The sequence below is a fragment of the Aristolochia californica genome, unplaced genomic scaffold (genome assembly GCF_029961685.1).
Source record: "Aristolochia californica isolate CCGP_79_NKW_82.1479 unplaced genomic scaffold, dmAriCali1.0.hap1 SCAF_9, whole genome shotgun sequence".
NCBI classification, from domain to species: domain Eukaryota; kingdom Viridiplantae; phylum Streptophyta; class Magnoliopsida; order Piperales; family Aristolochiaceae; genus Aristolochia; species Aristolochia californica.
The window spans coordinates 31,819,961-31,844,141 of NW_027182290.1; the positions used below are offsets into that span (position 1 = coordinate 31,819,961).

General features: G+C 38.6%; 2 protein-coding genes across 2 annotated transcripts; both read left to right on the forward strand.

Moving 5' to 3' along the window:
• The first annotated feature begins 1,719 nt into the window (after window positions 1–1,719).
• On the forward strand, window positions 1,720–19,725 carry LOC137941949 (kinesin-like protein KIN-14F). The gene is made up of 18 exons (XM_068787575.1): window positions 1,720–1,864; window positions 3,053–3,203; window positions 3,800–3,963; window positions 4,144–4,287; window positions 4,884–5,249; window positions 10,131–10,199; window positions 11,258–11,491; window positions 11,584–11,665; window positions 11,750–11,845; window positions 12,107–12,286; window positions 12,440–12,546; window positions 13,453–13,631; window positions 14,004–14,168; window positions 14,446–14,699; window positions 16,168–16,331; window positions 16,447–16,632; window positions 17,345–18,051; window positions 19,244–19,725. Exons 2-18 carry the CDS (start codon window positions 3,056–3,058, stop codon window positions 19,407–19,409), a joined length of 3,411 nt encoding a protein of 1,136 aa, XP_068643676.1. The 5' UTR covers window positions 1,720–1,864; window positions 3,053–3,055; the 3' UTR covers window positions 19,410–19,725.
• Window positions 19,726–19,839: 114 nt separating this feature from the next.
• Window positions 19,840–21,271, forward strand: LOC137940788 (uncharacterized). The gene is made up of 3 exons (XM_068785914.1): window positions 19,840–19,882; window positions 20,019–20,080; window positions 20,813–21,271. The coding sequence occupies exons 1-3, from the start codon at window positions 19,840–19,842 to the stop codon at window positions 21,269–21,271; spliced, it is 564 nt and encodes a 187-aa protein (XP_068642015.1).
• The last annotated feature ends 2,910 nt before the right edge of the window (window positions 21,272–24,181 follow it).

Genomic DNA, 24,181 nt, shown 5'->3' on the forward strand with positions numbered 1-24,181 from the left:
TATATCATCTAGTATATATGTGTGGGCAGACAGTAAAGCTCTCAATCATGGGACAAACATCTACCTCATCATTTGATGTTGGTTTGAGATATCATGTGTTGTTGGAGACAACCTGTGTAGGTGGTGGCACCTCAACATCAAATGAAGCAACCATATCACCCAATGATGAAGCCAAATCTAGATATGGCAACATATGATGATTATGTCCGTTATGTCCTACAAGTATGACTCATGGTATGTCCCTATCTCACATATGTGACACCCACTGGCTACAGGCTAATTTACATTCGAGATCAAATGTTCACTTCCTTTCAGCTTAACCAAGTGCGCATGCCTGCCTGTGGGACATCCTCATAATGCTGGTTCATTGCCCCAGTGCGCATGGACTAGGATCCAATCCGTGGCTTTTAATCTAATCTTCGGTTGCAAATTGCTTCTTAGAAAAGCCTTGTCTTGCGGCTTTACCTTTGTTTAAGCGAGAGATAACCAAATTGGTTGCGCTGGTTTGGTGAGAATCCAACCGGTTCTGATTCTCTCTTTAATCAATCCCGAGTCTTTGATCCCTTTCTACTCGACCGGTCCAGGACTCGCTTAAATCCCGAGTCTGAAAATCATATCCTGGGTTGGATCAAGTACCAGCCATCATTTAAGGGCATCCAACGTTCGACTAGTCTTTGCCTCCTAATGATTTCGAACCCACGCTACTTCCTTCTCTACTTTCCTCGTTTATGTCCTCTCTTCTTCTTCTTCTTTTCCGTTCACTTCCCTACATTTAAAGAACGGTCGAATACGCATCAAAGTCGTGGGCCCGCCTAGGAAAAAAACCGTCCATCCACTGCGGGCCCCAGGCAAAAACAGTCCTTCTTAGACTCTTTCTTTCTTGTAAACGAAGGTAATTACAGGAATGCCACGCACTTACTCTAATCGGTGCCCACCGTAGTTGAAATGATCTACACCTTAAACAAATCCTTCCATCTATAACCATGTGGCGTGATAGAATGGTGGACAATAGGGCCCACCACTAACCGTAATTATCTCAAAATCTCGATTCTGACCAGAAAGTGGCTTTTCCGATTTAAGACTAAAATTCTCGCTATGGAGTCGGTCCCCCCTTAAATGATGTGTTTACGCTATGATGTAAGCGCTGAGGCAAATGGCTCGCCGGCTACGGCGACTAATTGTAACCGGCGACCGGAAATTGGCATTATACGACCCCAATTTTGTTGCATGGCCGCTTTTGTGGGCCCATTTACATCGGACGGTCACTTCTGACAGAATCAATTACCTAGAATGTCGTATTCGTGTTTGTAGGGTCCACTCCGATCGTACGATCTGAACCTATGGATTAGTACACTTTAGAACAAGCTGAAATTGCGGAGTCTCAACCAGACCGCCATGTCTTTGGGATTCCTTTTCTCTTTGCCGCCCACTCCCCTTCAAAATGAACACGTAGGGCCCACAAAGTGCACATTGTAAGTCAAACCGAGTCAAACGCTTGACTCGGAACGAAAGCCGACGATTTGACCCAGTCACACCTAACGTCGTTGCTTTCTCCGTTTCCATTCATGAAGGCCTGACTCGATCTCAATTGGACGGAACTAGGAAGAACGGGTAACGTCGTTAATAGGCTTTTACTTCACCATCTTTCTCCGAATTCTCGGCGTCTGGCATTTAATAACTCAGTAGCTTTCAAACGCTCTCAGGGAGGAATCGCGAGAAGCTCGTTTCGCTCTTCGCTTTCTGGTTTAGATCGCATCAAAGCATTTTTGCAGCTTGAGATATCTACATTGCCGTCGGTTCCGTCAGATCAGTGTTCCGATTCTGGAGAGTTTTCGTCTTTGAATTAGGAGGTCTTCGAGCGAAGGTACAGAAACGAAGTTCAGAGGCAGTACACTTATTTGATTACGCTCTTGTAGAATTTTTATCTTTGGTTTTATTTCAGTTATCTTTTTGAAAGTTGAATAACCGTCCATTGATGCTCTGATTTTGGAGACTTAATTTAGTTACCGACATATTGAAGAGGTAAGCATTTCATTTTTCAGATTTTTGTGAAGAAGGTCTCTATAGTAAGTCCAGTTTCTTGTGCTCTGGTTCCAGATACTTGAGCTTTGGAGCGATTTTATTGAATTTTGTTAACTTTGCAAGCTTTAAATTCCTTTCCGTTGCCTGTTTTGGATTGCATTTCTTTCTATGGTTATTGAACAATGATTGGAAAACACAGTGCTTTCCTTAAGCATGAAACATTTTGCGCCCCTTTGTTCTTTATCTTTCTTTTCAGTGTGCTATCTTAGGAGGCTTTAAACTGTAAACTGTACAGACTCCGTCAGTTCCTTCTCTGATCAATGTTTGTGTCCTTCCTTGAGATTGTCATTTTCAAACTTGCTCAAATTTGTATTGACTTTGGAGGTTTCGCTGAATTTGATTCATTTTAAAGCTTCTATCTCAAGAGTTATTCGGTATGTCGTTAGGTTGTACTGTTTAAAGAGTTATTTCCTCTGAAACAGATCTTTGTGAAAGTAAAGTTACAATTCTCCTCTGCTTTTTTTACAGACGTGATCATGTGAAACCGGTCTTAAATTTGCAGAATATTTCGGTTTCCTGATCTTCTTGTCCGCTCCAGAGTCTTTCATGTGCTTCAAAACTCCCAATGTCTTCCGCTACATTTGGATTTATCCTCTATTTCATTTCTCCTTGTCCTTTTCTGGAGAGCAGTTTCGAAGTTATTAGTGGGTTTATTAAGTTAATTGACCCCATCTGATCCTGTTTTGTACGGACCAGAAGTTATTTATTTATTTATTTTTGGAACAGGGAGCTTGAGTTATTTTATTTATTATCTCCTTGCTTCCAATTTCTGCTGTTCAGGTAATAGGATCCAAGAAGGCAAGAAATAGATTCATTCGTTTACACCTTAACCGGAAACAGTCTCAACCATCCCATCTGATAGATCCCTCTGTTGAACCTTTAAGATCTGTTGACGACAGTGTAACACATTTTTTGAATTAAATCACGTTCTGCTGAGGATTTTTTTTTTTTTTTGTTCTCTCTTTTCCAGAAAATGCCACAAGATGAATTCAGCAGTTCAATCATCCTGTCTCCTTGTAAGAGCTTGAGAGGGGGTCTAAGGGCATTGCATCTTGCGGATGGTGTCCACGCGGACTTGGATATAAATGATGAATTAGCCCTACGGAAGGCCGAAGAAGCAGGTAATGCACACTGGACCACAGTGCTAGTACTGTTGAAAGTCGAAACTCAAATCTTCAGAATGTACATCTGCTCCTGTTTGGATCGAAGTATTAGAGACATGGAGTATAGTTCAAACCACAATGTATTACGCAGAACTAAAACCTAAATGGGCCCCCATACCGAAGTACCAAGGACCAAAACTATCCCACTTACAAATGAGTGGGCCTCTTAAAAAATGCTAGTCTTGGCTCTTGAATAAGTTTGGTGGCTTTTGTGAGGGCAGAGTTCTCTTTTGGTTGCCGAGTTCCTTGCAGGGTTCCCGTACGTCCTTCATTCTCTGTTTTGCAAGCGAAGTCTGTGTAGGAAATGATTACAAGAACTCAAAAATTTAAAGAACATGGACAACTTTGGCTACAGTTTTCTGCCATCAAACCTCAATTCTCCTATGTTTTTTGGTGGTTGTATCCTGCATTTCAGCTTTACTGCAAAGGAAATCTCGGAGCACGGAGCTCCGGACAGGCCCGGTTATCTCTTCTTAATGAGAAAGAAAAATGAAACTGATCGTAAAGAACCGAGTTGTCTTTCTAATTGATCAACGCGAAATCCATTTTTGCAGCTACCAGAAGGTTTCAAGCCGTAGAATGGTTGAGGCAAATGGATCAGGGTGCTTCTGAGACTCTATCTAAGGAGCCCTCCGAAGAAGAATTCTGTCGTGCTCTGCGAAATGGGCTCATTCTATGCAATATCCTCAATAAAGTTAATCCTGGCTCTGTTTCAAAGGTAGGACTGAAATATATGCACAAAGATCTAATATGCTTTGTAGACCTTCCTTATTACAGCTTGTTTTACGTGTCTTTTTTTTTTCTTATCAGCTCAAGTTGTCATTTACTTTTATGAATTCTAAGAAAGCTTTATATATATGTGTCTTACTTTCTTATTCATGCATTTTGTATTGGAAAGGTTGTGGAAAACCCGGTTATCGATGTTCAAATAACGGATGGTGCGGCCCAGTCTGCAATTCAGTACTTTGAGAACATGAGGAATTTCCTTGTGGCTGTGGGAGACATGAAGCTCTTGACCTTCGAAGCGTCTGATTTGGAGAAGGTATCAGTTTCCTAGGATACTCTGGTCTTTTTGTTGCACTTCTTGGTTAGGTGAGGTATGGTTGGTGCGGCTAATTGTCTGAAGCTTTGTTTCAACGTCGGTTCGTTTTACAATTACACCAATAAGAGCAATAGAACGCCTAGTTTTGGGAAAACCAAATTTCAACGGCTTGGCAAGGACACATCACTTGCCTCTTCTGTTACTTAGGAGCTGAATTCCTGCTCTTTGTCGTATAGAACTCATTGTTGAAATCTTTTGCTACTAAATATGGAGAACGGATATCTGATTAAGAACAGGATATATTCCTATAATACCAATCGAAAACTTTGTGAGTCCAATAATATCAGTTCAGTTTAGTTCTTTACGCTTAGGGGTAGCCCCAACAGTAAACAATTGACTAGAAGACAAAAGCCAAGTTGGTTCTCCACAAGGTCATTTTAGACCTGTGAACATCTAAACTGGAGGTTAACACTTCTCGTTGGGTGAACCTCAAATCAATTTGCATGATCCCTTTTGGTAGAGACTGTAACTATGCTTCTGTATTTTTTTATGTAGATTTCAATTTCATTATGGTTGACTTTGATCCTTATTTACAGGGAGGTTCGTCCAATAAGGTTGTTGACTGTATTCTTTGTCTAAAAGGATACTATGAATGGAAACGAGCTGGAGGAATTGGAGTTTGGAAGTATGGTGGGATTGTGAGGATTACATCTTCTATCAAAGGGCCTACATCGTTTCTTGGAGGAGATTCCTGTGAAAGTATAGATGACTGTTTGGATACCTCTACCTTGTTATATGAACAAAGGCTATCAGAGATAGTCCGATACTCTAGTGAGGTCTCTCGAGAAGAATCTAAAACTTCTAGTGCCTTGAACTTGATTTTTGATAAATTTGGACTTAGGCTTCTGCTGACCTACCTTTCAGAGTTGAATGAGGTTGATGACTTACCTTTGAATACGATGGTAGGTAAGATCCATCCCCTTCTGTTATAAAGTGCTATTATTTACAGCATGTTGCACCAACTCTTCTGCCATTTAAAATCTATAACCCATTTTATCTTGAGTTTGTGTTGAGAGTGATGTATCCTCAAGATGGATGGAAAAAAACTCCTTCGACAATCATGTATTCTAAATCTTTTTTTTTTATTCAAAATTTCAAGTTCCGGTAGTCATCTCAAAACAGTGTTTGAAGTTATCTTTGTTGAGGCATAAAAAGTCCTACAAACTCCACTCCTTTGTCATAGATTCTAGACATGTTACTTTTTCTATAATTGTGGAATTTATTGTCTTTGTGTAATATTCCTAGAAGTACCAAGATCTCTATTAGTTAATACTTGTACGGACCAGTAATTTCTTTTTAGAAGCTGGGTTGTGGAGTTTCTAATCTTAGTTCTCATTTAGATGGTATTTTTGTGCTACTTAAGAAAACATTGATATGTATAATTTGCACGTACTTTTTGGAGGAAAGAAGTGAAAAAATAAGGACTCCTGTTCACATGTGTGAATGTTTTTGGTGCCATTAACATAGTCTTGTTTGGCGCTTTATGTTGCTCTTGATTTGGTTTTTTAAAAGATGCAAAATAGGAGAAGAGAGGAAGACAGAACAAAGAGAGAGACAGAGAGATGAGGGAAAGAGAGTGCATTGAATGGCACTCAAGGGGGCAAAATTTTGACCCCCTTTTCTTTTTATTTCTGACTTAAGTGACTTAATGTCTATTTATGCAACCCTTCATGACTCAAAACTCTCTATCTCACTCATTATACATCAGAATAATGTGTAATCTGGACCATAGACTCCTACCAACCGCCCAATCTCTCTGTCACTCTTATAGACTCATATAAAATATATAAAATGGCCAAAATATCCTTATTTGATATTTAACACTCCTCAAACTGGAGTATATATTTCTAGAAGCCCCAACTCGTTCCAAAATATCCCAAACTTGTGCTCACCCAAGGCTTTGATAAATATGTCACCAAGTTGGACACTTGACTAAATATAAGGAGTAAAAACTTCCTTCTGAATCACAATATTTCTAATGAAGGGGCAGTCACTCTATATGTTTAGTTGGCTCGTGGAATACGGGATTGTTTTTAATAAAAATAGCCACTTGCTTATCTCAGGTTCTGTAACAGGTAGTTTCAACTCCTAGAGAACATATTGACCCACATAAGTTCACTTATTGTGTGAGTTATTGCTCTATATTCTACTTTTTCACTTGAGTAGACCATCACATTTTGTTTCTTACTCTTCCAACTAATTAAGTTTCTGCCCACAAATACACAATACCCACTAGCAGACTTTTTATCTAGCTTTGAGCTTGCATAATCTACGTATGAAAAGACCTCTATCTGTAAATCACTATGAGGCTAAAAAAAGTCTTTTCTTAAATAATTCTTTTAGTTACTTCAAGATTTTTTGAGCACCTACCAAATGAACTTTATGTGGACACTTCATGAACTGGCTCACCACACTTACAACAGACAATATATCGGGATGGGTTACTGTAGTATAAATCAACTTCCCAACAAACCTTTCATATATTGATATCTTTAAGTCCATCATTGATCTCATTGTGAAGATCATTACCAACCTCCATTGGTGTCTCTATAGGTTTATCTCATAGAAAATCATACTCCTATAACATATCTATAACATACTTCTTTTGGATTAAGATAAGTCTTGCCATATTCCGAGCAACTTCTATCCCTTGGAAGTATTTGAGCGACCCCAGATCTTTGGTTCGAAAGGGCTTACTTAAATTCTCCATGACTTCTTCAATCTCCTTTTTATCACACTTCCTGACAAAATAATATCATCTATATATACAATTAACACTAGAACTCTAAATGATCTTTTCATGACAAATAGTGAGTGATCACATGGCTTATAGAAAAACCAAAGGACATTACTACCTAGCTGAACTTATCAAATGATGCCCTAGGACTCTACTTGAGACCGTGGATTACCTTTTTCTAATCTGCACACTTTTCCGGTCTTCATAAACACTTCTTTTTCTAGGTCACACATTCTAAAAAACATTCTTGATGTCTAGTTGAACAAGGACCATCCTTGATTCATTGCTACAAATACAAGGATTTTGGCTTGAAAAGAGAGTCTCAAACACATCTACTTCATAAGTTTGAGTATACCATTTTTGTTATCTGTCTAGATTTATACCTATCAATAGAACCATTTGCTCTATATTTCACAATATACATGCAATAACACCCCAAACTACAAGAGGACAAAGGTAATACAAACTTTTTGAATTGACCCAGAGAGAATCAAATATCACAAATGAGTAAGAGAATATCTAATTGATGTACAAATTCCTTTTTGAAGAGCAATGAGAAGGTCTTAAATCATTTACCTCAAGAGCCACAAATGAAGAGGATTTTGGCATAGGAAGAGGAGAGAGAACTTTGACTGGTGACTCGAAATACCTCTGTTGTTGAAGACCTATAGTGGTTTTGGTACTGCAGTGTTGGGCATGTGACTAGGAGCATCCTCCACATGAGTAGCAGTAACAATACTTGTACCAAAAAGGGGATGGAGTAGACAATTTGTCTGACTCGGAAAAGAACAGGACATCTTAAAAAAATGTTTTAACAGCAGATATAAATGTCTTTCTAGTAGAAGAACAATAACATTCATATCCCTTATGTGTACGAGAATAACCAAAAAACACTTTTAACAGCTTGAGGAGACAATTTATCAATAGAGGAATCACAAACATGTACAAAACACACATCCAAAAGTACGAACGCAAAGAGAAAACAAGTCACCCTTAGGTTTTAGTATTTGGAAAGGAATATTGCCTCAAAGTACAGATGAAGGCATTCTATTTATGAGAAAGCATGTAGTGAGGAATGCATCACCCTAATAAGATTTTGAGAGATGCATATGAAGTAGCATAGTATGAGCAACTTCAAGAAGGTAGTGATTTTTTTCTTTTTGACATTCCATTTTGTTGTGGAGTAAACATACATGTGTTTAATAAAACTGTGAAGTTGGGTCCAAGGCCTATCCCAAAATGACTAGTCAACTTACGAAACCTCTTTCCTAACTAATAAACTCAAGATCTTTGTACTCATTAATCCATGTGGGACTATTCCTTAACACTCCCCCTCACATGTAGGCTCTCTTTTGTGCCTCTACAAGTGGATAGTTTTAGGTGTAGGCCCTCTTTTGTGATTCTACAAGTGGATAGTTTAGGTGTAGGCTCTCTTTTTGTGGCTCTACAAGTGGATAGTGTAGGTGTAGGCCCTCTTTTGTGGCTCTACAAGTGGATTGTTTAGGTGTAGGCCCACATATGAGTACCTGCTCTGATACCATGTGAAGTTGGATCCAAGATCTATACTGAAATGACTAATCAACTTAGGAAACGTCTTTCCTAACTAATCAACTCAAGATCTTTGTACTAATTAATCCATGTGGAACTATTCCTTAACAAAAACAAGTCAAAATTTTGATTCATAAACTCTTGCCCATTCGTGTGAAAAATGCAAAGAGCAGCATCAAACTGAGTTTTTATTTTATTATAGAAATTTAGAAATACATTAATGACCTAGATTATTTTATTTTAGAAATTTAGAAATACATTCAAGACCTCAAACAGTCTATTTACACAAATACCCCTCATGACTCAAAACTCTCTATCTCACTCACTCCACATAAGATTAACATGTAGTCTGGACCATAGACTCTTACCAATCACTCAATCTCTCTGCACTCCTACAGAATCATACAGAATATATAAAAAAAACAAAATATCCCTACTTGATATTCAACAGATTCCTTTTTGTTGCAACTTATGGATCGCAAATAGTCTTTTAGAAATTGTTCTACATACTGTTTTTATGCCTTCTGTGGTCATGCAATCCACTCTAACTGTGCACAAGTTTTCTTTGACTTTTGATATTTGCCACATGCATGTTTGGAGCTATGATGTGAAAAGGATGAAGCTTCCAGAATGACTCTGTTTACATATGGGGATAGTTTCTGTATTATCAAGTGACTCTTGTTTGGTGGATTATGTTGCTCAAATGTTATCAAATCTAGACCAGATTGGCTGGTTGAACCAGGCTCAACGAGACCTGGGGAGTTCAACCAGATTAGCTGGTTGAACCACCCTACTTATGATAAACATAAAACTAGGGAGAGGAAAGATCAGCTGACCTGGGTGAGTGAACTGTAAATGAGAATTTACAGAGAAGAGGGGAGGAAAATGAGGTTCCCACCCCCCTTTTGCTTGTAAAAATGGGGGAGGGATCCCCTGCCTTCCTGGCTGTTGTGCGATGGTGAGGAAGGTGGAGCATTTCCTCCCCATTGTAGGCACGTGAAGGGGGAGAGCCAACCCTCCTTTTCATCCTTCAGGAGACTCGGGAGAAATCTCCCTCAATCTCTTTTTATTTTATAATTTTATTAAACATTATATTATATTGACGACATCCAAGGTTAATTGGTGATCAAATGTGGTTGACCTGAGTACCAGATGTGGTCAGCTCTCCCGTTCATTTTTTTAATATAGATGCTGCTCTTATATTGGTTGCTTTGTCCTAGCAGATGTACCACAAGTATTTTTTTGAACTTTGTTCTGCATACTTTTCAAGTTCCTTTTCCAAACATGCAAGTCACACTTACACAAGTATGCTTTAGCTTTTGGTCTCAATATTGTACACCAACCTTAATTTGTGGCTTTTTCCAGGACAGTGAAAGAACATTGCTTTTAATGTGTTGGGAAATGATTTTGTTAATTTGAGCATCCCATAAACATGAACTTGTTTTATTGATCAAGTGATATTTGCACTCTGATCCTTGGCCTTTTTGGAACATTACAGCTTGTTGACATTGTTCTTCAGAAGGTCATTAAAGAGTTCAATGGTATGCTTGTTTCTCGAAGTAAGCAGGTATGCACATGGACAATTGCCATCAAAGAGATTTGATTACTTATAGTCTGTGATATTCAAGAGATAACTGTTAAAACTTCTGAGCCATTAGTAGGCTTTGCAATCGATAGTTGCATTTAAGTTGGATACATGTATGAGATTTCCTTCTCTTCTTCCCTCCTGATTCACTCTTTCTCTCTCTCTCTCTCTCTCTCTCTCTCTTTCTCTCGCCCCCAAAAAAGGTTTGTTCTTCTCATCATTTGTCCAAGAAACAATAACATCTTCTTAAATATTTCAATCTTTATTTGTTAATTTGACATCCTCCCCTGAAATGAAAAGGATCCTTTTTTTTCTGCTTTGAATTTGAAGAAGCATTTAATTTGTAGCTCTGGTGTAGTAGTATTTCTGGTTCATTGTTATTTTTCTTGGGACACAAGGAGCTTATCAACATAATGATCTCTACCTTTGTACTTTTGTTCTCTTTCAATAAAAGCCCCTTGCCATTTTTTTTAAATGATCTTCTTAATTAGCTTGTATGTGCTTCCTAAATTGGTTATTGTGCTTTTATAATTGTAAAATAAGAAAATTTTAGAACTTGGAGTTGTAGTGAAAGCTGAGAGAGCCAAAACCAAAAATTTTGATTGACATAAAATCGGAGATTAGGACAGAAATTGACCCTTCTCTCCTTCAAATACAGAATACACAATAATGCCCTTCTTAATACTTCCCAAACTTATCATTTAAGTGACAGAAATACTCTTAATGAAAGTGATCCCAGAATTATAATAAAATGGATACTTTACCCCCAATTTAAATATCTCTCAACAATAATTTCAGTTTTTAACTATGAAAAAGAAAATTGAAATGCTTTTTGTTGGAGAATTCTCAATGAAGCTCCTTCTTGAAACTGTTGAACAATCAAGTGTAAGATAACTGTTCAGTAGCTTTGATCGACAATAAGAAGAAGAATTAAAGTCCTAAATCTTCTATGCCATAACCCAATAAAACTCATCCATTTGCATGATGATACAGGATGTAGACTGAACAGTTCTAATGTGTGTCTGATTCTACTGCAACAGCTTGGGTTGCTCTTGAAGGATTTGTTGAAGATTGAGAGTGGCTTCATATCCAAGGAAGAGTTTTTTGAAGCTATTTCAAGGTATCTTGGCCAAAGTTCTCCTGAAGTTTCGGATGGATGTCCAACAAGCTCAAAAGTTTGCATCTGTGGTGCAAAACTTGGGGAGAACAGGTTTCATAATTATCAGAACATAGGTGGCATGGAGATACTTGATTCACAGCAGCAACAACTTGAGGTTTGAATATCCTTCCAAAGTTTAGTCTCTTAGATGTTTAAACTTCTTTTGCTGATGATATTATACCTTCTCGATATTGGATGCATGTTCAGGAGCTCAAATCAAATCTTCATGAGACTAAGGTCCAAGTCCAGTTTAACCAGTCAAAATGGGAAGCAGAACTTAGAAAGCTTGGTGAGAACAATGAATTAAACGTTGCGTCATCAGCAGAGTGTTATGAAACCATATGTATTTACTGTTATTGAAATCATTGTCCAGGGCATTACATTGAAGGTCTTGAAATGGCTACATCTTCTTATCATAAAGTTCTAGAGGAAAATCGCCTGCTCTATAATCAAGTGCAAGATCTTAAAGGTTGCCAACTGTTTTATCATTGAAGGTCTCATTTACTGCTATAGACCAATACTTACTTGGAAACCCTCACTCCACTCTTGTATTTGGTTTCACATTCCGAGATTTGCAAATTCGGCTGTAGATGTGCTAGCCAAATAGGGAGCTTCCCTGCAATCTCTTGTTGTGAGGGATCTGCTCCCTCTTCCTTTGTAATTTTTCTTGTTAATATAAATATATCTTTATCAAAAAAAAAAAACTTACTTGGAAACTGGTGATTTTCAGGGAGCATTAGGGTGTTCTGTAGAGTGAGACCTTTCTTGCCTGATCAATCTAGTGGCCAATCAACTGTGGACTACATAGGAGAAAATGGGAGCATCATGATTGTTAATCCTCATAAGCAGGGCAAAGATGCAAGGAAAATATTTCGGTTTAACAAAGTGTTTGGAACAAATGTGACACAGGGTACATTTCATTTGCAGAATTAGTTTCCATTATTATGATAACTACTTTTTAATTTGTAGAGTAGGACTTCTAATAGTCAGGATGGAGTACTAAGCCTCTAAGTTTGAATTGGACAATTTTTTGTATAATTCATTTTAAACTGTTTCTCTGCAGAGCAAATATTTGCTGACACACAGCCATTGATCAGATCTGTTTTAGATGGGTATAATGTCTGCATATTTGCATATGGACAAACAGGCTCTGGGAAGACGTACACCATGGTATGCCAGCCAGTCAGTTTGTTAACTTGTTTTTTGATGCATTAATGCCTATCACTTGTTTGCTCTTTGACTCTGGTATTAAGTCTTGATTTTCTTTTCTTCTGTGCTCAAATTCCTTTTGTTAGTCTGATTGCATTGATGTTAGTGAAACTATAAAATGTTTTGCTTTTCTAATATTGAGAAATCCTTTGTCTATATTTTTTAGCTTTCTGTTATTAATCTTTTCCTCCCTTTAGTGAATTCTGTTTTTTTGTGGGACTAGTAGGATATAGAATTGCTTCAGAGAGAAGAATAAAAGAAAGCTCCTAAAGAAGATCATACTGAGGAAATATGACAAATTAGAACTGAGAAAGAAGAAGATAATTATTTTCAGCAGAATGAATCCTCCACTACAAGGTATCACTAGGTGACCCCCCTTCTTGCAAAGGCATCAGAAAGGTGGCTGTCACTTCTTGAAGTGTGAGCCTAATAGATGATCAATGGTCTGTATAAGTCCTTTTTTCTCATTCTGAAGTAAATACTATAAGGATATAACTTCCCGGACATCCAAGGACATTAAATTATACCTCTTAAAAGAATGATATTTAGCATTACATTCTTGAATTTCTACAGCACAGAAAACATGTAATGGAAGAAGCTGGTGGCGGCTAGTTCTCATCCTGTGTGCTTAGAATCTTCCATATTAAAATATATATATTTTGCATTGAACACCTAGTATGCAGTTGAAGACACAACCCTAGGTTTAGAGGGGGCATGAAAAAAAACATTTAAGCATTAATGCAAGTGATTTTGAAGGAGTCCGTAAAAGATTGGTTTGTTGTTTATTGTTTTATTTCGTCCTTCTTGTCTTATCTTATACTAGAAATTGCTCTAATATGCTGTCACTTTGTGTCCTTTTGCTTGTAGAGTGGGCCTGATCTGACTACTGAGGAAACGTGGGGTGTGAACTACAGAGCTCTCAATGACCTATTTGAAATATCCAAAGGAAGAAAGGATGCCACATCTTATGAAGTCACAGTCCAGATGATTGAAATATATAACGAACAAGTGAGAGATCTCTTGGTGTCTGATGGGTCTAACAGAAGATATCCTTTCTCTGAAATATGAAATGAACAACAAGGAGATCCATGCAGTGTCTGAGATTTGATTCTGTAGGAATGACTACAAACCAATTGTTTACTCGTGAAAATAAAATTATTTGTATTTTTGTTCTTTGAAGAACAAAAAGTCTTGCTGGTGTATAAGAAGGCAGCATTTGATTGAGCTGCTAAAACCAGCCTAACGGAGTAGGTTGAGTGGTGCCAGCTGGTGATTGGTGAACTAGTTCATTTACAGTTGTTTTACTATGGCATTTTCTCTATTATACCATTGAAATCTTTTGTATTATAGAAGTCTTTTTATGGCGAGCTAAACCAGTTTTAGATTTCATTTTGTTAGACTCCTTAACCTTTTTGCACGCTGGATATAAGGAACAACTCACAACTGAATGGCCTTAATGTACCTGATGCAAGTCTGATTCCAGTCCAATGTACTCAAGATGTTTTGGATTTAATGAGAATTGGTCAGAAGAATCGTGCTGTTGGAGCTACAGCTCTGAATGTGCGCAGCAGCCGTTCTCACAGGTGAGCTTCTACTGTTGTTCTTCTATATCTATTTTCGTTTTTGAAACATAAGTATAGATGCTTAAACCTGATACATAACAAGCAGATTAGAATATGGCATCCAGGAAATAGAACTACTCCAATATGTGGAACAACCAATAGTAAGCAAACTAAGATAAACATAATATACTAATGTCAACAGCTACTGCTTTTGATACTTCTGTAAGTTCCCACAGAATAGATAAACAAGTTTTAGTTACGGGGAAGCCTATTGACATTCTCTACTGTTTACTTGTAGTGTCTTAACAGTTCATGTTTATGGAAAAGAGCTAGTTTCGGGATCCATTCTTCGTGGTTGCCTTCATCTGGTTGATTTAGCAGGAAGTGAGAGGGTGGATAAATCTGAAGCAGTTGGAGATAGATTAAAGGAAGCTCAACACATAAACAGATCACTTTCAGCTCTAGGAGATGTAATTGCTGCTCTAGCCCAAAAGAGTGCTCATATTCCTTACCGGAACAGCAAGCTTACTCAAGTGTTACAGGACTCTTTAGGTAAAAAATCTGAGGCTTTTCATCAGTGATCTGCTTTGAATTTCTTGGCATTCGCTTGCCTTCCAGTTCAATTGTGGTCTTCTGAAAAACTTGTCAAGTATGTGACTTGAAAACAGCTGGTCATCTATTAAAAACTGAAATACACTTCATTGATGTGCAATTATGAAGTCATCATGTGGGTCGACCAAGTTTTCAACTTTGGAACAAGGCCTATCCAACCACCCAAACAGAATATTTTCTGCAACTTTCATCTGGTTTCCTACACACCATTTTTCTAGCAGCTCACTCCAAAAAATAAAAAAATAAAAAATTCTCTTTGGGGTCATGACAAAAGACATGAAAACATGGTGCAGGTACTAACAACTCTGAAGAGTATTTATTGTAACCACTTGATGTAGTTGGAGTTGGCCTCTTCTTTGTTAAGCCATTCAATTTATTGTCACTGTACATATGACAAGTCTGAGATTTTGTGGCCTTTGAGATTACAGCCCATATGGGGTGTTTATTCATGCAGTAATTAGCACAATGTAGATATTTTGGCTTGGCAACTAATAGCTCGCCATTGGTGGAACAGAAAGTTGAGTAGAGAATGCAAAACTGGTTATTAAGAAGGCATTCTTGGGTTAAGAGAGATTGCCCATGTCAAGTGCATGGTGGTCTTCAGATGGAAGGCCTTGATAACTTGTTGCATGCATCTCATTAATGCTATGATGTGGGTCGCACAGAATATCCAGACCTCCAGCAAGCAAAGTATATTGTTTGGTCTTGGGAAAGTCATCTTTCCAGAGTAAATTGTCTAAGCTAAGCTAGCTATGGCTGTTGTATTTGGTTACTTACAAATGCTATGTCACAAGCCTGAGTTTGGCTTACGTGCTACTACCCACATTTACATGGGTTTGGGACTGGAAGGCTATATCTTTACTGTTTAACTTCTCATTCTTGTAAATATACAATCATTTTGGGTTTTACTTGTTTGAATACATTTCCTGAATAGTTTAAGCAAGATCCATCAACAATCTTAGAGCAGCAATGTTGTGGGATAATCATTTTAAAAAATGATGGATAATGAATTTCACAAAAAATATTGCTTAATAATAGTGGAATATGTAGTCTGCTGTATAATATGCATCCTTAACTATCTGATGTGTAAGCTTGTGCTCCCATACAAAATTACTATGACTTTCACTGTTATTTGTGTTAAAGCTGTAAGTTAGTGAGGTTCTTGGGATGTTGCAACAAGAAAGTAATGGACCATAAAAACCTGAAGCGAAAAATGGAACTTAATAATTTAATTTTGAAATATCATTTCCATATGGCTTCAATGTTGTTGCACATTTATACTTCCATTACTCTTTCTCACTTGAAAATTTTAGACAAATTTCAATAGAGAATCTTGTCATGGTACATGTAAAGTTGCCATAGTTTTCTACACCATATCTGTTTACTCATTTCATTTTTCTAATTGTAGGAGGGCAAGCTAAAACCTTGATGTTCGTCCATATAAACCCTGAAACAAATGCAATTGGGGAGACAATCAGCACACTGAAGTTTGCTGAGCGAGTGACCTCAATTGAGTTAGGAGCAGCTCATGCTAACAAGGAGACAGGTGAAGTGAGGGAGCTTAAAGAAGAGGTTAGTCTCTTTCTTACTTTTCGTCTTTATCCAAAAAAAAAAAAAAAAGATCTAGTTCCAAGAAGAATTTGTTTTTGTTAGTTATTAGAATATTTTGGTTTTCCATCTGATCCAGGTTTCAAGCCTGAAAGCAGCACTCGAGAGAAAAGAAGCAGAGCTGGAACAGTTAAAAAGTGGACCCCTTTCTCGAATTGGTCAGGAGACACAAAAGACTAGAACAATATCACCTTTACCTGTACAAAGATGTGGCCTTGCTAACAACTTGAGAATGTGTCCAATTGATGAGTCTAAAAGAGCAGAGGTCAGTCATTTTCTTGTGAATCACATGAGGAGTGAACAGCCAACACATACATCACTATCACAATTCATTGATGAGATGGCTTTGAGGCTGTGCAACATAATGTTTTTTTTTTATGAACGGTGCATATCTTGATAAGATAAAGAAAGAAAAATACAAACCTAATGCCGGGGGCCTGACTCCACAACAAAGTGTTGGAGAGAGATGCCCGCCTTGTCCTGGGAATCTGCCAGGTTATTAGCAGAGCGTGGAATGTGATTCCACTTACAACTTAAAGGGGAAAATAAGTTACATATTTGATTGAACATATCCCAATGGCGCCATGTTGATAGAAGTATCTGAAAGTTTCCTTTTTACCATGTGCAGATAGTTTTATTATGTTAAGACCAAAGGGAATAAAGTAAATGGGGTTATTTGGGGGTTTATCGTACAATACTACACTCAGATCACAGTGTTTTTGGTAACTAAAATACCCTCGAGAACCAGGAACTCCTAAAAAAATCACATGGAGGCTTTCATCTTATGGCAGCTGTTTGTGACATATGGATCTCAAAAATGATTGATTTTTAGGAGCTCCTCATTGAGCCATGTGGTTGTATTTATTATTTTTGAAGTGGGATTCTATACTGAAGTTGCCTTGAGTTTGTAAGCCCCTTTAAGTTTACATTCATGGAGTTCTGATAATGATAGATTGCTGTTTGTGAATGGATTTCAGGGTAGAAGCTGCTCTTCAGGGAAACAGAGAAAATCACGTTTTCCCCTGTTAATTTCTGACAAAGAGATTAACCCTAGAGTTCCATTTGTTACTGATGAAAGATTCATGAACTCCGGAAAGCCAAGATCACCCTCCCCTCCTGTGAGAAGGTCAATCTCCACTGACCGGGGGGCCCTCATGAGGAACAGCAAGCTCAAGCTTGATAACCAAGAGGAACAACGTTCTTCTACAAAGTTACCCATTTTCCCCAAAGTAGGGATAAATAAATCTGTTGCGGCTATTCCTTTGTTGTCTGCTAATGAGAATTCAAAGGGGCTAGTAGGCCCACAGGAGATTTTGAAGCAGGATAACATCTCTGATGTGCTATTCCGCGTCCACTGTGCCCACTCAAGAAGGGTCTACCTAGAGCAGGAAGAAGAACAATTTAAGCTAGCGCTAAATGTAAGGCAAGGGGGCATCCGGAAGAATAAAACTGAGGCTAAAACAAAGATCAAGTATCAGCTGCCAGCAAGGATCCAGAAATCTAATGTCGGAGTGACATGGCCTCCTGATGTAGACTCAGGAGGGAAGGTGGATGAGGCCCAGAAGAGCAATTCGTCGGAGATAGAAAATGAACCGGCACAGATGGGATCTCCAGTACTGAGCAGTTTAAGGTTGAAGATGCTCCCCCAGAACTATGGGAGGAACTCCCAGAACATTGAACCAAGGTATGTTACATAATATCAAATGGACAGTGTAAAAGTATAAAATTGGAGGAGAAAAGGAGAGAAAAAGAAGAATAGAGAGAAGAGAGAGGAGAAGAGTGAATCTATCCAGCATTTGATGGGGGAGAAATTCGGCACCCTTTCTATTTCTTTACCACTTAAAGTGAGAATCAAAGAAAGTTACAAATATACCCTTCAACTTTTAAACTTTCATAACTTACTAGGTACTGCTCAGGACAATATGAAAATTGGAACTTGTGCTTCTAACATAATACTGAACTTCTGCTGCCTCTAGGGAATATTCTAGGAGGTGAAAATGACCAAAATACCCTTCATGAATTCTAACAGATATTTATCTAATCTGCTGATCTATGTTTGAGGTGTGAAAAATCATTAACATGTATCTTAAGTGTCTTCTCCCGACTATGCTAATCAGTTACATGGTTCTTCTCCATTCTGCTGTCACTTGCAAGTTCCTTTGTTAAATTTTGCCTACTTCAATTCTGTCATCACCATTTCCATCAATTTCATTTGCTCCTTATATTTCCTACCTATCACTTGATTGCCTTCTTGCCTTACTGGCATGAATGCTAAAAATCCAGATGGGAGCTTTAAGTGGGCACCCATGACTCTTGAAACCATAGAGAGCATAGGCCCTTTTTGCTACTTTGGGTGTGGGTTTGGTACTCATCTATTCTGTCCTGCCGACTTGCTGGACCATGAATTCTTTGGAACCAGCCAGGTGCAGCACTTGAGATAAGGTGAATGAAAGTGGATTTAAATATTTGGCATGTTGCTGTTACTTCTAGTCATGGCAAATCCAGAGGACTGAGGGTTTCCTGATCAGTTGTGAATTATTACACCAATAAATTTTGAAGGGAAACTGAGATTTGATTTGATTGAAGATATTAATTGGATTAACTGGATTCCGCTGAGCTTTTTGCTGAGAGTGCCCTAGCATGCGTGCACGTCTGTGCAAGTCTCTTGACTTGCATTCTCTGATTGTGGTCATTTATTTTTTAAATTTCGTTTATTTCCCAAGTTATACTCCAGTTCAGGAACAGCATGCTGTGTATACATTAACTCTTGAAAGCATCTAAAGTTTCCTTCATTCAGTAAGTCATTTTAGGAGTTAATCCTACTTCATTTACATTTCGGTTGTTTTACAAGTCAAACGTAAAAAAATTTGTTGCAGAACCACTGCTCAAGCAATTGTGGAACCATTAGCTTCAGGGAAGCACGAGAGCAAGCTTCCAAATGGGGCAGCAGCTTGCCATGGAAAAGATGGCAATAATGCTTCCGTTCCAGAATTCAGACGAAGCAAATCTTCAACTCGTGGAAGATTCAATGGATTTGTTTAGAAAAGTGCCTTCGGAGATACTTGAGATTCATGACCATAGTTTTTTCCCCTATAAATTTTTGGCTTAATGTACAGTGATTGTGGGGAGAGGAGCTCAAATTTATTCAAGGTGATCCGGCGAGCCTCCTCTGTTGCCAAATTTTGTTGATATTTACCATTTATTATCTTGTCAGTTCTCTTTCTGTTTCTTTTTATTCTTTTCCTCTTGAATTTCTACCGTTGACTTATTTTGTTGATATGTAATTATTGCTCGTTAGCCCTTGGGAAATTATTGGAGAGTCATTCTTATTTGTTTCTTTTTATTCTTTTCCTCTTGAGTTGCGGCCAGAAGATGTGTATGTGTTGTCTTCTATTCTCTCTGTCATAGTAGACCTTGTAATGCAAGTTAAAAAGAAACAAAAATTGATTTCCCTATCTGGTATTGTCCGCACATGAAGTCATTTCAGGGGAATTGTGCAGTTGGAACTAATGGAGGTAAGTAAAATAACAAATTAACAAATTTGGTTTATTTTACAATACAGTGTAGTTAAATGATTCCAACAAAATCACATTTTGGACAGATTTTTTAGGTAAATATGTTGCCTAACCATCTCATTAAAATTTTATGCAGGGTATATATGCCAGTTAATCCAGCGTGGGGCAATGACAGAACTATTTCCAGCTTTGACAAAGGTGCGTCCTCTCACAGTAATCTAACTTTGCATTTGACTCTTTCGACTTCATTACTTGGATCTTCGCACTGTTTAAGGACAAAAACCTGTCTCATTTAGCTTGCCAGTAGAATTCTGCTAGAAAATCTCTCTCCGCCCTGTCCAGGTCGTTTTTAACATCTAACCTTGTGTTTTCAGTTCACACGGTGGCGCAGTTAAAAGTAACTCTCTCTATCTTCGACTGAATGACTTGACCCAGATGCCCTTTCATAGTAAGATCGGAGAGACAAATTAGGAAGCATAAATATCATAAGACATTTGCATGAATCAGGCCCATTTTCTGGAAAAAAGTCTTTGACGGATGTTGAGTCACTCAGGCGAAATCATCATCCGTCATTTGAATTTTCCGGCAAATCCGCCGTCGTTAAATAACACACTCGGCAGTATCTTTCCGTCGGTACCCTCATAATCGTTGCAACACGTAGGTATAATTCGTAACCGGTACTGTGTTTCTCGCCGGAGACTGCCGACACCTTTTGAGTCATTTCCATGGGTCAGGCATGAAAATGGGAGAGAACGATCGTTGATAGACGTCATTGACAGTTTTGGGTCTGAGGTGATAGGTAAGGCACAAAGAGGAGCATTACTATGATAATTCGTGGTTAATTCAACTATAAATATTAGCCAACTTCTTTAACCAAGTGAATCGACGTCGTTAAATATCGTTTTCCGTGAACGGATTTCACAAATGCAGGGAACATTTGCTAGCCTGCCCAGTTTCTCCGGCGAGAGATCGACCGAAGATGTTGCTGTAAACAAGGCCAGTCCTTGCACTGCGGCGTCCGTATACCAGGCCAAACTCGCAGGCTACTGTCGCAATGTGACGGTCATCTGGTCTAAGACACTTATCAACCACTCCGTCTTGATTACGATAGAAAATCACAGAAGAGATCACCAGTGCACCTGCAAAATTGATCTCAAGCCGTGGCCATTTTGGAGCAAGAAAGGGCTGAAATCCCTGGAAGTCGACGGTAGACGTGTGGATATTTACTGGGACCTCCGATCGGCGAAATTCTCCGGCGGGTCTGCACCTACGAGTGATTACTATATGGCACTCGTATGCGAAGGCGAGGTATCCCTTTTGTTAGGTGATTACAAGAAGGAAGCTTACAAGAGAACGAGGCAAGACCACCTCTGGTTGATGCTACAATAGTCTCTAAAAGAAAGAATGTCTTCGGCAAGAAATGCTTCTCTACCGAAGCCAAGTTTGAGGCAATGCGGAGGGAACTGATAGGATTATACAAATCAAATTATATCTAGAGAGCAAAATTAAATACACAGATTTAACGTGGTTCACCCAAATCGGGTTACGTCCATAGCTGTTGATGATAATTCTTTATAAGGAATATCGTACAATGTTTAAAATTTCCTATCCATACAATCCGTACATTAATCTACCATTGCAGATAAATAAATACAGATCTGTAAAAGAATGAACAATGTAACCTATATGAAGACCTGAGACTCGCCGACGCCCAAATAGCACCAGTCAGAAACAACACGAAACAAACAGCACACGGTCAGTAATAAAACAAACCAATCAACGCCTCTGCGGAAGCGTTCCTTCTTCCTCTCCTTCGCTCTCTCCCTCTACACTAAGGATACAACGCCCTACTTCCTTCTCTGGTCTCTCTCACTCTACACTGAGGATAGAGACGCCCAACGAGAGGAATTACACAACGCCAAAGCAACACAACGACGGCAAGCAGAGAGTTCTATTTTTGCAGCAACGTCTCGGCGAGAAAGGAAGTGATTTCTCACTGTATCGGTTGTACAAACTCGAAGCACGAAGCTTTCTCACTCTCTCTGAAAGACAAGCGTTCAAAGAGATTCAACGGAAAAAAAATCCGAATGTTTCTGTTTCTCTAGTTTTCTTTTTCTCTCGCACTGTCGAAAATCACACACAGCGATTCAAAATCATCGGGAGGGAGGGGAAATAAAAACTAAGGTAAGAATTTAATGAGGTTGAGTGTTCCACACTCCAACCTCATAAAGAAACAAAAAAATTTCCTATATGTCCCTTGACTTTTCAAACATGGGGATTCTTTAACAATCTCCCACTTGAAGACTGATATCAATTTGTCTTCACACATATCAATGCAACAACTTTATCTAGGTCTCTTCATTCTTGCAAACCAACTGAAGCTGAACATAGCTTCAGTTTATCAATAGTCACCGGCTTTGTTAGCATGTCCGCAGGATTCCTATTACCTTGGATCTTCTTCAGCGTTAGCACCTCATCCTCTAACAAAGATCTGATGAAATGATAACGAAGACCAATGTGCTTGGTTCTAGAATGAAATGCAGAATTCTTTGCTAGATGTATCGCACTCTGAATGTCACTGTGCAAGGCATTCATCCTTTGTTAGAAACCAAGCTCAGTTAACAATCCTTGAAGCCATATCATCTCTTTACTGGCTTCTGTTATAGCTACATATTCAGCTTCAGTGGTGGATAATGCATCAATCTTCTGTATATGCGACATCCAACTGACAGCTGTTGTGCCCACGGTAAAGACATAACCAGTGGTGCTTCTCTGGTGATCAACTTCTCTTGCAAAATCTGCATCTGTGTACCCTTGCACTTGCAATTCACCTTTGCCAAAGTGCAAACACTTATCTGTGGTGCCACGCAGATATCTCAAGATCCACTTTACTGCCTTCCAGTGGGTCTCACCTGGGTTTGACATAAATCTGCTAATGGCTCCCACTGCATGACCAATATTTGGTCTCGTACAGACCATTGCATACATCAAACTTCCAATGACTGAGGCATATGGAACCTTATCCATGAGTTCTTTCTCTTCTTCCGTGTGAGGAGACTGATCCTTGGATAGACATAAGTGTTTGTCCAAGGGTGTGCCAAGTGGCTTGGCATTGCTCATGTTGAATCTCTGCAAAACACAAGTAATGTACTCTGCTTGAGATAACTGCAATACTCCACTTTGCTTATCTCTTGTGATTTGCATTCCGAGAATCTTCTTAGCTGGACCCAAATCCTTCATGTCAAATTCTTTTGACAATTGTCGCTTCAAGTTTCTGATCTCATCCATATCTGACCCAGCTACTAACATATCATCGACATAAAGTAGCAAAATGATATAACTGGATGTGTACCTTTTGAAGTAGCAACAGTGATCGACATTGCACTTCTAGAAACCTTCCTTTTGCATGAAACTATCAAACTTCCTGTACCATTGTCTTGGAGCCTGTTTCAAACCATACAGGCTCTTTTGGAGTTTTCACATCATATTCTCTTTCTTCTTTTCTGAGAAACCTTCTGGTTGATGCATATATAACTCCTCATCCAAGTCTCTGTGAAGAAATGCAGTTTTCACATCTAACTGCTCTAGATAGAGATCTTCAATGACAACAATGCTCAACACCGTTCTGATAGTGGTGAGCTTTACAATGAGAGAAAAGTTGTCAGTGTAATCGATTCCTTCCTTCTGTTGGAATCCTTTGACAACCAATCGGGTTTTGTATCTCTTAGAGCCATCATGCTCCTCTTTCACCAGATACACCCATTTGTTATGGAGTGTCTTCTTCCCTATGGGTAACTCAACTAGTTCCCATGTCTGGTTTGAGATTAGAGAATTCATCTCATCTTTCATAGTAAGTTCCCACTTGCTAGCATCTTCAGTCTGACATGCCTCTTCATAGCATTCAGGTTCTCCTCCATCACTCAACAGTAGATAATTGATGTATCTTCTGTTAGGCACACAAGGTCGAGAAGATCTTCTCAATATCGGAGCTAGAACAGAGGACTGTGATATGTCGGATTGGTGTGCACTACTCTGTTCAACAGATTCCTCTGTCTGAGGGCTTGCTATAGAGTCATCTGGGACATAATCCAAATCTGCATATACAAGCTCACTTTCTAGTGAGTTACTATCATCTGCAGTGTGTTTGTCCTTGTACATCGCCATTTTACTGAAAATCACATCCCTGCTGCGAATCACCTTTTTGTTTTCATCATCTCATATGCGATATCCAAATTCATCCTCGCCATAACCGAGGAAGGTACATTTCTTGGATTTGGGATCAAGCTTATTCCTACATTG

Bases quoted from the DNA above. Each gene is read 5' to 3' on its own strand.
- LOC137940788 (XM_068785914.1), top strand. From the start codon at position 19,840: ATGAAGTCATTTCAGGGGAATTGTGCAGTTGGAACTAATGGAG. The intron at 19,883-20,018 runs GTAAGTAAAATA...AATTTTATGCAG, and splicing joins TGCAGTTGGAACTAATGGAG to GGTATATATGCCAGTTAATC. The intron at 20,081-20,812 runs GTGCGTCCTCTC...TCACAAATGCAG, and splicing joins TATTTCCAGCTTTGACAAAG to GGAACATTTGCTAGCCTGCC.
- LOC137941949 (XM_068787575.1), top strand. From the start codon at position 3,056: ATGCCACAAGATGAATTCAGCAGTTCAATCATCCTGTCTCCTTGTAAG. The intron at 4,288-4,883 runs GTATCAGTTTCC...CCTTATTTACAG, and splicing joins AAGCGTCTGATTTGGAGAAG to GGAGGTTCGTCCAATAAGGT. The intron at 11,492-11,583 runs GTTTGAATATCC...ATGCATGTTCAG, and splicing joins CACAGCAGCAACAACTTGAG to GAGCTCAAATCAAATCTTCA.